This window comes from Vulpes lagopus, chromosome 12 (genome assembly GCF_018345385.1).
Source record: "Vulpes lagopus strain Blue_001 chromosome 12, ASM1834538v1, whole genome shotgun sequence".
Lineage (NCBI taxonomy): Eukaryota > Metazoa > Chordata > Mammalia > Carnivora > Canidae > Vulpes > Vulpes lagopus.
In genome coordinates, this window is record NC_054835.1 from 65,596,941 (window position 1) to 65,611,925 (window position 14,985).

General features: G+C 40.2%; 1 protein-coding gene across 3 annotated transcripts in view; it reads right to left on the reverse strand.

Annotated features, from left to right (window-relative positions):
- CORIN (corin, serine peptidase) overlaps positions 1 to 14,985 on the reverse strand; it is a 231,859-nt gene that overhangs the window by 17,331 nt on the left and 199,543 nt on the right. For all 3 annotated transcript variants that reach the window (XM_041723856.1, XM_041723858.1, XM_041723855.1), the window contains 3 exons: positions 8,900 to 9,016; positions 6,093 to 6,142; positions 5,753 to 5,927 (listed from right to left, as the gene is read on the reverse strand). In XM_041723856.1, coding sequence (XP_041579790.1) covers positions 5,753 to 5,927; positions 6,093 to 6,142; positions 8,900 to 9,016 — 342 coding nt within the window. The remainder of the gene's footprint in view (positions 1 to 5,752; positions 5,928 to 6,092; positions 6,143 to 8,899; positions 9,017 to 14,985) is intronic.

Genomic DNA, 14,985 nt, shown 5'->3' on the forward strand with positions numbered 1-14,985 from the left:
CAGCCCTTCCCATACCTTGATCTTGGACTTCTAGCTTCCAGAACTGTAAGATAAGGAAATTCTATTGTTCAAGCCACCCAGTTTATGGGATTTTGCTATGGCACCCCTAGAAAATGAATATAATAGTGAAGACCTGGTATGATGGTGGCCTACACTAGGATTATAGCATGAAGATGGTGAGAGGTGGTTGGGTTAGAGATAATTTGGAAGATCCTACAGAAATTATTACTAGAGTAAATGTGAGAGGAATTAAGGATGATTCCTAGGTTTGGTGAACCAATGACTAATGATGATTTTTACTGAGATGGGGAAAGTTTGTGAGGCACATAATTATTTGATCAGTAGGAGATGTAAGGAATCAAGGTTTGTTTTGGCCATGTAAAGAAGGATGTTTATTACACATTCAAATGGACATTTCATCTAAGCAGGTAAATACACGTGTTTAAAGTTGGTGGGTAGTGGTGTGGTTGGGAAAAACCTGGGCTGGGCTGGAGATATAAGTTTGGAAGTCATGAATACATTTATGATATTCATATTTTATTTTCAAATGTGAAATTCATAATGATGTTCATATCAGTTACCTGACATTCATATTTGTTCAAATATGTGCATGTATTTGAAACCATATTATTAGACGACTGTGGACAGATACGAAAGCCAAGAATTGAGTCCTTGTCTTAGCTCGGGATGCTATCACAAATTACCATACACTGAGTGACTTAAATAAGATACATTTATTTCTCATAGTTCCGGGGGCCTGAAGTCCAAGACCAGGGTGGTAGCACAGTTGGGTTCTGGTGAAGACTCTTCTCCTGCTTTACAGATAACCATCTTTATTGTAACCTCATATGGCAGAAAAAGGTAGCAAGCTCTCTTCCTCTTCCTATATGGACATTATTCCTATTATGGGGCTCCCACCATCATGATTTAATTACTTCTCAAGGGCCTCATATCCTCACTCCATTCTGTTGGAGGTTAGAGTTTCAACACATGCATTTGAAAGGGAAACAAAGCCTACAATCCATAATAGCTCTGGAGTAGCAAAGGAGATGGACAAAGAGAAAGGAATGGGTAGGTCGGTGAAATGAGAGGAAAACAAGAATACTTTTGTCATTTTAAAATAAAAGTGAAGAAAGTTATTTCAAGAAAGAAGTAGTGATGAAATACTAGGAAGGTTCCAATAAGCTGGAATCTGAAAAGTCACCATGCGATATGGCAAGACGGAAGTCATGAAAGACTTTGCCCTTTCTGTGCCAAATCTGTGAGAACTTGATGAGAGCTCAGCCAGAGTGGGTTGAGGGGAAAATGGGAAATGGAAAAGGGGAGATGATGACTGTATGAAAGTCTGTCAGGAGTTTTACTGTGAATTCCAGCAAAAATGAGCAATGGTTGATGAGAGATGTGAAGTCAAGAGAAGGGGACTCAAGTTAATGATATCAAGGCATGTTTGTTGAAGAGAATGATCCAGCATTTGATGAGAATTTGATGATGTAAAATAGACAAAATGATTGAAAAAATAAAGTCTTTAAAAAGATGAAGGAGGATGTGATGGTCTTAAATAGAAACAGAGACACATCTTCCACCATAACTCAAGGGAAAGTAGGGGATGTGGCCATATTTACAGGTAATTTGTTGGGATTAAGGGTGAGACGAGGTGAAATATATGATGGTGTCTGTTTTCTACATGAAGTATGAGGTAAGACCAGTGGAGGGTGAAAGGATTTGGGGAGAAAGGAACAGATGTCAGAGAGTGGTCTCGGAGGTAGAAAAATGACTTTCCTATGGAGGTATATTGGAAGGGTCCCATATTGTTAGATGCTCGTCTGAATTTCATGATCATACATTTTATGTGAGCTCAGTTAGCAATCAGAGTGTGTGATGTTCTTCAGTAGTGGTTAGCTATTGGGGTGCAGATGCAGAGCACATACATGGTAGGTAGTTGCACGACTAGAAGAAACACGTAAGTAACTACAAAGCTTAAAAGGGGAGGAGCTCCCAATTTCTCTGAGCCCCAGAAACTATAAGGTTTGGCCCATATTTTAAGCCAACTATTTCCTAAACCCAGGTATTTTCCACTGGAGAGAGGAGGATGGAGAGAATATCTCCACAGGAGGCAGCACAGGGGCAAGTGTGGAGTCAGGTCATTGTCACCGAGGACTTTTTAAAACCACACTTGCTTACTCTCCAGTGCAGCTGAAGGGGAGGTATGGACCCCATATGGAGAGTTTCTGCTTTAGTGGTGAGGATGGATCATATCCCTCCGGTCGATGGAACAGAAAAACAAATCATGAATTACTGGCCCAGTTCCCAAGCACCTAGATATACAGAGGGAATCATGAGGACGTAACATGATTTAAGTTCTCTGCAGGAGGACAGAAGTGATGAGCTTGGTGCACAAGGTTAACTGAGAAGAGAAAGGGCACAAGGAGGAGCCTGGGGGGCTGAAGCCACTGGGGGGCACATGCAGTCCTGGCGAAGAGAAGAGCTGGTTGGGAGAAAGGAAGGCAGGGGTGACGTGGCGGGGTTAGGGTTATGGTCACATCATGAGGTGATCACTTTGCATGGGTGTTTTCTGGAGAGGAATGAAAAGCTTCTGACAATGACTGCTTGTGGGCCTGCCTCAGAAGTTCAGTCTTAAGACTTCCAGAGGCAGAAGGAGGAAGAAAACTGCTCATTAAATTACCCCTGAAAGTCAAAAGTCTTTCTGCCTCGGAACTGTTGAAGTTGAGTTGTGATTAGGGCATATGGGACTTGGTCTGATTCGCTTATTAGCTCATGTTTTTAATTTGCATTTGGGATTTTTAAATACTTCCCCATAAAAGAGCAAAACAAAGTTGTCCTTTTTTTTTTTTTTTTTTAAACCAATATAATGAAAAGAGACAGGCTTGAGAAGACCTACAGATGGGTCACGCTGGGCCTTGCCAAAGCGTGGACTCACGACATGAAGTGAATCCCATTAATTACAGCAGTTGATGGCTCCAGCAGAGAATAAGGCTTACAATTAGAAGCTCTCAAAGCTTGCGGGCCACTGGAGAGATTGTAAAATGAAATCAGTTATTAGCACACATTCAAGCAAAGGCTTATCTGAAGCTGGGCAATTTCTAGCTTTTTATGGACGGGCCAGGCCCCTCTTGACAGTTCTGTTTAGTGTTCCATGAAATCTCACCAAGACCTTTGATATAATATCCATTCCCTTAATTGTAAACACACATTTCTTCTCTATTGCAAGGTTTTTTTTCTTAACTTTACAGAGCTGTCAGCGGAAGAGGAAGCTTGGCTACCACCTACGGAAATGACAAAAGTGGCGTAGGAACCTGGCTTGACTAGCACGTGAAGAGTATTATTCCCTTAAAGAACTGTTGGATTTACTTAGATAATCATGTTTTGATGAGTGTACTCTTGCTAGTAAAATCTCTGCTTATCACACAGTCATAAATCAGAACTAGAAAAGACATCTGGAAACACCGGGCCCCTTCCAAAGCAATAAGGTTGCCGTGTATTTCCTGACATACTACACAAACTCTTCCAATCATTTTGGATCTTACACATTAAAAGTTCTCAAGAGGAGGTTCTGGTTTGATATTTCGTATTTTATTTTCCCCAAAAGAGCAATCACCTGGATATGTACATTTCCATCTTATAATCACTTATCACATTGTATTTTAATTACTTGTTTAAATGTCTGCCTCCTTTCTAGGTTAGCACTCCAAGGAAGGGAACATGTATTCATCTCCATAACCCCCGCGGAGAGCTAAATATATACGCTGGGACTCTAGTCTGTAGAAACCTGTAGGTGAGCAGCTTTGTTTGAGAAGATGTATTGCAGTGATGTTAAGATGGTAGCAACCTGGAACTAAGCTGAATGTCCATCAGTTGGGGAATAACAGAAAAAGCTATGGTAAATCTATATAAAGGAATATCATTTAATTTTGAAAAAGGATGAGCTAGAGCTACATCCATTGACCTAGAGGGAGGTCCATGATATACTGTTATATGGGAAAGACACCTTATCAAACAAAAGCACAGAGTGTGACTCCAAATTATAAAGGTAAATGGTGGCATCTGGTAAAAAAATAATAATAATAAAAAATAAAAAACGTATGCTTATAGCTATGAAGGAACACTGGCGAGGCTGTTAACAGGGATTACTGTGAGGATGATGAGAAAGCAGACAGAGATAAAAAATACTGCTAGTAAAATGCAAAACTACTCATGAAAAGGGGAAACGTACAATGCATGTTTTTAGCAGTAATTTTTTTAAAAAGAAAAGCTGACATTTCCTGAGAGCTTACTGATCAGTGGCAGGCATGATTCTCAAGGCTTTGCATAAAACTATGTCACTCACCCCCCACACCAACCTGTGAGGTGGGGACTCTTATTTCCCTCCTGTCACAAGTGAATAAACTGTGGCCCAGAGAAATTAATGACTTGACCCGTGGTGACACAGTAAATGGCAAAGCTAAGGAAAAATAATAGGCAAGAAGAAAAAGAAGAAATTGCATTTTTTTTCTAGAAATTAACGATCAAGTGAAAATCATCAATTCGGTTAGGTGATAGAACTAGGAGTCATTTTGTTTTGAATTTTTGCTATTATTTTTGACTTATTTTGAAATAAAATAAATTTATTTAAAAAAAAAACAGAAAAAAGTCGTATGGTGGTTTTTAAAATATGTCCTCAAATATACCTCCTATTGAGAGGAGAGTTCTTTGTTTCTTCCCTTTGGATCTGGCCAGGGCTTGTGGGGCTCTGAGCAACCACCCAGGAGAGGCACCATGTGTGTCTTGGGAGCCAAGACCAAAAAGGGCGACACACCTTCCTACTGTCTCCCTTTCAGTGAAGTTGGTTCTGGGGGATGCCAAGCACTGGAGTGCGAATCCCATATGAAGGTGTACCCCGGCCCCAGCCAACAGGCAGCACTGACTGCCTGACTCCCGATGGCTCCAGCCCTTGGCCTTCGAATCTTCCAGCTGAGGCCCCATCCACCACTGATCAGAGACAAACTGCACCAGCCACGTCACATCCAAATATCTGACCCCCAGAATCTTATGTGAACATACTAAATGTTTGGGATTTTTTTGTGTTTGTTGTTTTTACTGTTTGGTTTGGGTTTTGTTTTGTTTTGTTTTTGCCAGTGAAGTACACAAGTGGTCAGAACGGGAGACGTTCTACGGTGATGCTTGTCAACTTAGGGTAGGTTTGCCCTTTGTCTTAGTTGCTCTGGTCCCTTTAGGCGTATTTTGGACTCACCGGCACTCCCACAATCATGAGAGATGATTTCTTAAAATAAACTCACCCCTCCTCTCTCGCTCGTCTCTCATTCTCTGGAGAACCCTAATACACATACTGAGGTGCCCTTATCTCTGCTTCTCCATCTCTTTGCTAATCCCTCCAACATCCTAAACTCACTGGAGTATAGACAAATCCCCTCTATTGGACTTTAAGTGTATCTGACGTATTTAGGAAGGCTAGAAAAGAGACTAATGCTAGCTGCAGCATCAACCTTCTAAACTTCTTCCTCTTCCTTCCCCTTAGGAAAAAAATCATCAGCAATATACATCCATTTCCAATAACTGATGAGCACACCTACAGGATGACAACGTCAAAGGTAGAAAAATTGAAGCAGATAAAGGGAGTAGATCAACTGTGGCTTTTGCATTGAAGTGGCTTCAACGACTTACATATGCCACTAAGAATGCCCAAGTGACAAGATGACCAACTTCAGGCAAAACCAAAGGACCAAGGGCAGCTTACCCCTCGAAGCAGTGAGCGACTGTCAGGACCCACTTCTTGGCAATGAGGACACAGCCACAAATGTGTCCACTGGGTTCACTCTGCAGGGAGCACTGCCACGGCCACCTTCCAGGGCGACTTGTCCGACCCCCAAGGATCCTCTTGTTCATTCGGGCAGCAGGGCGACGCCCACAGTCTACCAAAAAGCAGAAAAGACAGTGTGGGATCCGCTACCAAGCCCAGCGCGATGCCTGGATCTTTGCTGTGAGGTGCAAGTTATTGTCCCCCCACCCCCCGCAACCAACCCAGAACCCAGTCCAATTAAGGTCAGATTCCATCACCACACCGCTAATGCTCTCACCTTGTTTTGTACACAGAAGAGAAATCTTACTTCTGCTATGACAAGTCTGCCTAGATTTGGAAACATAAAAAGGCATAATGTTAAGTTACATATTTATCATTCATTTCAAACACTTTACCAGGGAAAAGCAAGACACAGATTCAACCGTTCCCAGAGGTCGTGTTCTTTGAGTAACGGTTATCTACACTTTGTGCAGGAATTCTTGAGGTCAAATATCATCCTGGGACAAAAGGTATATGGAGGATTGTACCTTTTTTTTTTAAGCTTATTTAATATCATCATAATATAATTTCACGTGGGTAGGGAAAGAAGTTACTGCTAGCAAAGCTTCCCACATCATCTTGGTTGGTGGCACCACCCAGAATATTGACTCAAACCATGATTTTCAAAGTAGGGAGAGGAAGGCAAGGGAACTGGACTACTTCTTAGAATCTTTGGTGAGGAAGGAGCATGTCAGATTTTTGTGCTTACGGAGAGGGTATGGATGGTCAAGAGAAGTTGCAAAGAGTTTGGAAGAAATAAAATATGGCTTCAAAAAGTTAGAGGACAGATAAAAGCTCTGGGTTTTTTAGACTGGAAAAGAATCTTGTCGAGACTTGGGATATCAAAATGTAGATCTATGGTTGGCCGACAGGAAGAAGGGGGGTTAAATTTATTCAGTGTAACTCTAGATGGCAGGATCAGAACCAGTCAGTAGAACTTACAGGAAGTAAGTTCAGAAAAGACCTTTCTAAAAATTAGAATTAACCTTTTTTTCCAGATTTTATTTATTTATTCATGAGAGACACACAGAGAGAGGCAGAGACCCAGGCAGAAGGAGAAGAAGCAGGCTCCCTGCGGGGAGCCCAAGGTTGGACCTGATTCCAGGGCCCCGGGATCATGAACTGAGCCAAAGGCTCAACCACTGAGCCACCAAAGTGCCCCCAGAGCTCACCTTTAAAGGTAAGAACATGGGCCACATTTAAGCATCTATCAATGTGGCTACATGAGAGAATTCAGTTTAGGGCACATTAAATTTCAATCACAAAGTTTTCTTCTAACCATAAAGCACTGATTCACAGTATAAATTTAAAAAACAAAAGAGCCTTTGGGACTGTCAAAAATACTGTGATGCACTTAAAATCCTAGACTTCTCAGGAAAAAAAAAATCTATTCCTAAATGTGTCATGGCCACATTCCTTTTTGAGGATTTCCTGTATTTTCATTTCTTGCTAAATTTGCATGGAGACCTGTGTACTTACTTGTGTCAATAAATTATATAATATGGAAAAAGCATATTTGCTTTTTGCCTTCCCACAACCTGAAGTCCCGTCTCCTCCTTACTCTCTATCTTGTTACCCTTAATTTCTTTGTAGTATTTCCAAATATCTGAAATTCATTTTGCTTCCTAGCTCATGGTCTCTCTGTCCACCTTGACAATGTAGGTTCCTGGAGGCCTGGGGGACGCTTGTCCCCCTCGTTCACTCCTATATCCTAGCACTGAACCTGGCATGGAAGAGATACTCAGCAATCAGTTGTTATCTGTTAGATCCCCAAACCACAATTTGTAGAAATAGGAAAAGACAGCAAAGACTCTCTGTACCAACTCCTCATTTTATAGGAAATTGTGGTTCTGTAAGATCACAAATCTAGTTAGGAATCCAGAACTAGAACCAGTTCCACCAATTCCCAATTTACAATGACATATATGTATGATGTACGTATGTATGTGTTAAACCTGAAAGGGTTATTCTGGGATTTGCAATTTGGGGAAACAAATCACTCTGCTGAAAGATTCAGGTCATTGTTTTGAAGGAAGTACTTCAGAAATTTGGCTGCAGAGTTTGGTGTATGGGTAAAATTTCAAGACATTCGGGATCCCTGGGTGGCGCAGCGGTTTGGCGCCTGCCTTTGGCCCAGGGCGCGATCCTGGAGACCCGGGATCGAATCCCACGTCGGGCTCCTGGTGCATGGAGCCTGCTTCTCCCTCTGCCTATGTCTCTGCCTCTCTCTCTCTCTCTCTCTGTGACTATCATAAATAAATAAAAATTAAAAAAAAAATTTCAAGACATTCTAAAGAGAAATGGCCTACTTTAGGTTTTCTTCTCTGAAATTCTTAAGAAGTGGTTTCTCTAGCACTTATTAAAAGCTTTGGAGTCAGATTAACTTGGTTTGAGTTGAGAGGCACCACTTACCATCTGTGGGCTATGAGTTTTGATCAGGTTATCTAAATTTTCTATAGCTATGTAATATGTAATAAACACTAAAAAAAGTATTAATCCCTTCCATTTCCCTCCTGTATCCCCACCCATAGACAAGGTAGATGGCTTCATTCAAGGTGCCATGATTTTTTAGGGGAAAGTCCTGAGAAGTGTACTTCTAAGGCTACTTGATTATAATTTCATTTTGTGTCAGTTTTTTTTTTCCTCAGACTCTCCAACTTTGATCAGTTCTCATTACTTCAATTCCCTGTTAATTAGTTCCATGTAGCATCTGTAGGAACTACAGATATGAGATTTACTTTGAACAGGATGCTAAAAAAACTCCAAATTTAAAACCTAAGTTCCTCTGCCTTCACCATGATAGTTTCTGTAATCATCATTAAAGAAACGTGCAATGAGCAAGAGAAAAATATCATCCGTGTCTAGAAAGAAGAGATAAAGCCAAACAATGTCTAAATGTAAAGGCCAATCACCATCCTATGGAAGTTCTTTACCGATGTGATAAATTTGGATTATCTTAAGTTAGAAATGGGAGAAGGTCCCCGATGATAGGCTCTTGCTCCATACATAATCCACCCTACAGAGCTCTTGTGAAAGGTATCTTACCCTTTTACCAGCAGTTCATGCAAAGTGGTCCCATTGAGGCTCTCCCAGTTGGAGTGTAGTGTCAGCCACTGCTGGTCTTGCTCCTGTTCCTGTACCAGTTCGGTCACAGATGGTTCTCTAATGGAAGGACACAGAACGATGAAATGCTCAAAGCACAGTGATCTTTGACCAGGCAATATCATTACTCAGCACTCGTCCTTTTTCCCAAAAGAAGCATTACATTATAAGTCTACATTTCGAGAGGGAGATTTGTATTAGAAATTCGGCATGGAACGTGATCAGCAGAAGAGGAGGCTACTCAAAGTATACGAGAGCAATGCAGACCCAAATTGTAACAGCTATTTTAATCATTCTCTCCACTGACATGTGTTTGAACCTTAGGAGGTGATAGAATTCTAATGTATAGGATGTCAAAGAAAGTTCCAATACCTAAAAAATGAGAGCAACTTTGGGCAAGGATCACAAAAAGCAAAGTAAAATTTATCTGCCCGGGATTTTTTTCCCCTCCTCTTTTCCTGCCCAATGTAATCCTGCAATGCAGCAATCCCTCAAAATAAAGTAAATAAGGTTAAAAAAAATGAAGAAGTAAAGTAACTGGATGGCCATTTAGTGTCTATTTGGACAGTATAAAATTATAATGATGTTTTTCAACATACTGCAAAATCTTCCTGCACTAAAAATTAGGAAAATCTCTGGAAAATAAAGGTGAGTGTTGACCGCATTATTTTGCTCTTTACTTATATTCTTACTCAATTTGTACCAATACCATCCTGTGAGGATCTCAATCATTCAAATAAACATGGTTGCACCATATGCAAGGTTTAAAACCTTAGGTTTCAAAGGTATTCAGGTTTGTCTAAAACATTCTATTCTTCATGAAATAACTGGCTCTTTTAGGCAATCCATATTCGCAGAAAACCTTTCCGACTTTCGTCACTTGATGCTCAAGGGTAGAAGAGTGGAGGAATTAATTTAGACAGGGAGAAGGAGGGCTGCCTCCGAGCCTGGAAGGAAGCCAGTACCTTGCTGAAGGTGGAGAGGGTAGAGATTTCAAATCAAATAGCCTCTTTCTTTCCGAGTGAAAGGTGAGCTGCTTGGCTGAAAATTGGGGGTGGCAAGGGTACATGAGGAGGAGGAAAGTGACACGTATATGGAGTTGTTCCCTTGTGGAGGTGTTTGGAGAAACACATCAAAGATAAGTGAGAAGAGAGGCAACAACACTGAGGGTTCAAATGAACTTTGAAATCCTGAAGTTGCAGAAGCATCAAGTCTGCAGGCTTTAGTGACTTTCTTTTGCAATTACGGAATGCCATTTTTTTTTTACCAATAAAAATGGGCGGGGGGGATTGGGGGGTAGGTGGAGGGCACAGGAAGGGAAGCAAAGTTCAACTCCGTGGCATTGAAAGAAACATGAACATTTCCACTGATTATTATTTTTAAATGACTGTGATCTCGTAACAGAAAACGAAAGGAACCAAACTTCCCCCAAATCCTGTTACTTTTAAAAACAGGAAAACCCTCTCAAGAGAACACTTGATGACAGAATGAGGCAAAGAGAAAACAAAACAGAGCTCTTCATAAGGAATGGGTTCGAATCATTTGATTTTAAAACAAAGAGCATGAACCCTGACTGCAAGATTTAAATTTATTTAGAAACTCGCATGAACTGTGAGATTATTGAAGACTTCACAAAATGTGCCGCAAAATGGGGATTCTTGTTTTCCTTGACCAGAATGAGAGTCTGGCTTTCCATCAATCTCAGAAGTTCTGTCTGTGGGGGCGCAGCGAGGGGAGAACTACTCAAGTCAGGCAGAGGTCACCCACACCACTGATGGTGTTTCTCCTGCTACCGACATCCTGAGAATTCCTTTCTTCAGTAGAACAACCTGGGGGCCTCTGAAATCCAGACATTTTACTGGCCAAAATCCAAAGGAAGATAAGCTTCAGATCTGTTGTTTAATTAAGTCATTCTTTAGACAGGTTTTTATAGGGCAAAAGGGACTTGCACAAGGAGGCCTATCTATTTAGCGTAGGATTTGCACTGACAGTGGATAGAAAAATCATTGCAAAGGACACCTCAGTCTTTCAACCCTCAAGGTACCCACAGTTGCCCTGAAAAAGGTCTCCACAGAGCACTGCACCTGGGATGTTTCTGCATTTTATTCATTAACCTCCAACAAGCAAGGCAATTTAGTCCGGATCTCTCAGTTTTATCAAGTGGAAAATGCAAGAAATTCATCATCAAGAAGAGGGGAATGTCATTATAAAGATTAGTTTTCCATGAAATTCTTAAACACTAGAATGCTTCTCATGCACAAAAACAAATCTTTCAGCGGCAGAAATGCCATTCTATGGCTCATTAAAAAAATATCAGTGAATCCATATGGTTCTATTTCTGCCATCATACGGAATCTGAGCATCTGCATGATTTTGATTTTTCTTACTTTTCCTTAAATAATTTTTAAAGTTATAAAAGTAACCCTTATATACGGAAAAAATAATGAAAATTATACGATGAAAAATATTCTTCCCGTCTCAGATATGTAGAAACAACCACTGTAAATAGCATTTGAGAGTATCCTTGCCCAGCTTTGGCTGTCATTCATGTCTACAAACCCCCTTTTTTATTCTATAGCTGTGGACCGTTACTATTATATGGCTGGACATACGTTTACTTAGCCAGCCCACTACGGATGCATGTGTAGGTTGTTTCCAACTTTTGTTATAAAAATAAATCAGCACTTTAACACTCCTAACCGTTCACCTTTGCCTACATGTAGAGTTTCCTAGAAATCTAAATAATTTCCAAGAAATAAGAGTATCAAATCAAAATTTAAATTTTTGACTAATAGTTTGAATTTTTCATTTCAAAGACTAATGCCAATGTATGTATCATTAAGAATGTATGTGTGTGTAGTTTTTAAGTTTTATGACCATATGTATAATGTAAATAGTGCTATTGAAAGGTATCTGGAACTTAGCTCTTCAAACTTTGTATGACACCTGGTCATGCATTTGACCTATCTTTTCCCATATTTTATCAAATTAAAGAAATACTGTTGGGTAGAGAGCAAAAGAGCAAAAAACATTCTAGCAGTGACTAGGCGTCAAAGTCACTGTATCCTACAAACATGTGTGCAGGACTGTATCTGGAATATCAGTGTCCTTCTAAGATAGCCATGAAATCGTATTTAGAGAAGGAAATTAAGGAACAATCTAATCCAGTGCCCTCATTAAAAAAAAAAAAAAAGATTTTATTTGGCAGAGAGAGAGAGACAAAGTGAGTGAGAGTGTACCCAAGTGAGAGGGGGAAGGGCAGAGGGAGAAGGAGGCTCCCCCCACTGAGCAGGGAGCCCGAAGTGGGGCTCAGTCCCAGGACCCCGGGATCATGACCTGAGCAGAAGGCAGATGCTTAACCAACTGCGTCATCCAGGTACCCTCAGTACCTTCATTTGACAACCTGAGAGGACTAAGACAGAGATACATATCCATCCCAAACATTTGCGGGGCCACACATCTGTGAGTAAGGGTCCGAATGGAGGCCCACACATCCTATGTCAACATATTTAGATATTATAAATCAACTTAACAAGCTATTAAAGAAAATGTATTCTAACCTTCCTGTCTTGACAAACGTATCTTTTAGGTTCAAATACAGGATTTTGGACTCCTTGGAACTGTGGTTTTTCCAACTTGGGCATTCATCAGAATCAACTGAAGGGCCTGTTACAACAGAGCTTGTTGGCCCCGTCCCCAGATTCCCTGATTCAGTAAGTCTGACATAGGGCCCCAAAAGCTACCTTTCTAACAAGATCTCAGGTGGTGCTGCTACTGCTGGTCTGGAACTACACTTTGAAAACATTTCTCTAGATCGTGGACCAGGCTCCAGGTGGGACTAGCTCCTTGGGAGACAGACTCCTTGCCCCATGCGCTGAGGCATGGCTGGGGAGGAAGGCCAGAGTGGTCCTCTAAATCAGAATTTCTCATCCTTGGCACTATTGACATTTTATACCCAGATAATTATTTACTGTGTGGGGCTATCTTGTGCTCTGTAGGATGTTTAGCATTATCCCTGACTTTTACCAACTAGATACTAGTAGCCACCCGCCACTCCTGGACTAATAATTAAAAAGGTCTTCCAGGGATCCCTGGGTGGCGCAGCGGTTTGGCGCCTGCCTTTGGCCCAGGGCGCGATCCTGGAGACCCGGGATCGAATCCCACATCAGGCTCCCGGTGCATGGAGCCTGCTTCTCCCTCTGCCTGTGTCTCTGCCTCTCTCTCTCTCTCTGTGACTATCATAAATAAAAAAAAAAAAAAAAAAAAAGGTCTTCCAGACATTTCCAAATGCCCCCCCCCCAAGGGGCAAAGTTAAGCCTGGTGGAGCACCACTGCTCTAAATAATGGATCCCAAGGCAAGACCCATGTGCTCTGGTTCTAAAGGCAGCACTACACAGAAAAGCAAAGGATTTCCAAATTTGCTTCTTCGATTGTGTGGCCATAAGACACATATGAAAAATGTATAATTCTTCCTCTGCCCCAGAAATGAGAAGATGGAACTTATTCAGAATTCTAAGATATCCTGATATTCTGAAAGGAAGGATATATTTCCAGGCCTAGGTGGCCAACCAGATCTCTAGACAGTTTGACCTATGCTTCTCCTACTCTTGAGACACTCGATATTTAGTAATAGGACACTTAACACGTGTTATCATCATGCTGGGGTTTCTTACTTAAAAAAAGAAGGTCAGCACAGATTCCCAGAAACCAAGGGCTTCTTTACTTCTGGCATCAAGAGAACAGGGCTTACGTTACACATTTCAGAGGAAAGACAAAGTCTGTTCTACTGTGGGTATAATTGCGGAAAAATAATCTGAGTTTTCATAACCTCAGTTGGTCTTGAAATATAAATGCCTAGTGTAGTAGACAAGACATTATTCACTAATCTAAATATCCTGCTCAGAATTTGGAATATTTCCACTAAGCACTTAGCTATCTGAATTCAGAAATATTTTCTTAAATCCTGTCATATTATTTTCTCTGTTGGTTCCTTTGGACTAAACATGTTAATATTAAAAGCTAGTTAAATTATTTTGTCAAGTAGAAGGATGACCTGGAGATTTTGACAAAAAAAGTCTAACAGGTGTTAAACAGAACATGAATAGTACTATAGAATCATTTGTCTGGTTAGATAGCTTAGCTTATGCTTTATATGGAAAAACTCTCACCAACAGAATTGTTTTTTTAAAGGAGAACATAAAGTTTGAGTTATTTTTTCCAGTAAATCTAGTATTTAAAAAATATTTTTAATTGAAATTCTGAGAACATATTCTATTCGCTTGTCTATCTCAGAGGTAGAGTATAAGAACTGTATTAGGCAGTGATCTGTAGGTATAAGTGACAAAAACTATCTCAAAGCAAAGGCAGAAAATTGTAAATTATATTAAGTCACAGTATTGGTATTCTGTAAAATTTTAAAAATCAATGAAACTAATTTAACCGACAGTGATATAAAATTATAAAATTATGACATGAAGTAAAATATATTCATAAAATATAAGTTAAATATACATATCATTCTAGTATAAATTAGAAAATAAAATTAATAAAGTACTATTTAAAATAAACATCTCATTAAAAGTGAAAAGGTTAACCAATCATAAAAATTTTAAATTAAAATGTCATCTAATCATTTTTAAAATTCAATGTCCTTAAAGACTCCTAACTCTGGGAAACGAACTAGGGGTGGTGGAAGGGGCGGAGGGCGGGGGGTGGAGGGAAATGGGTGACGGGCACTGAGGTGGACGCTTGATGGGATGAGCACTGGGTGTTTTTCTGTATGTTGGTAAATTGAACACCAATAAAAATTAATTTAAAAAAATAAAAATAAAAAATAAAATTCAATGTCCTAAAGCAAACTCAGTAAATGGTGTCTAGTTGTAAGTATACTTTCTTTTTTTTTATTTATTTCTTTTTTTTTTAATTAATTTTTATTGGGGTTCAATTTACCAACATACAGAAAAACACCCAGTGCTCATCCCGTCAAGTGTCCACCTCAGTGCCCGTCACCCATTCCCCTCCAACACCCG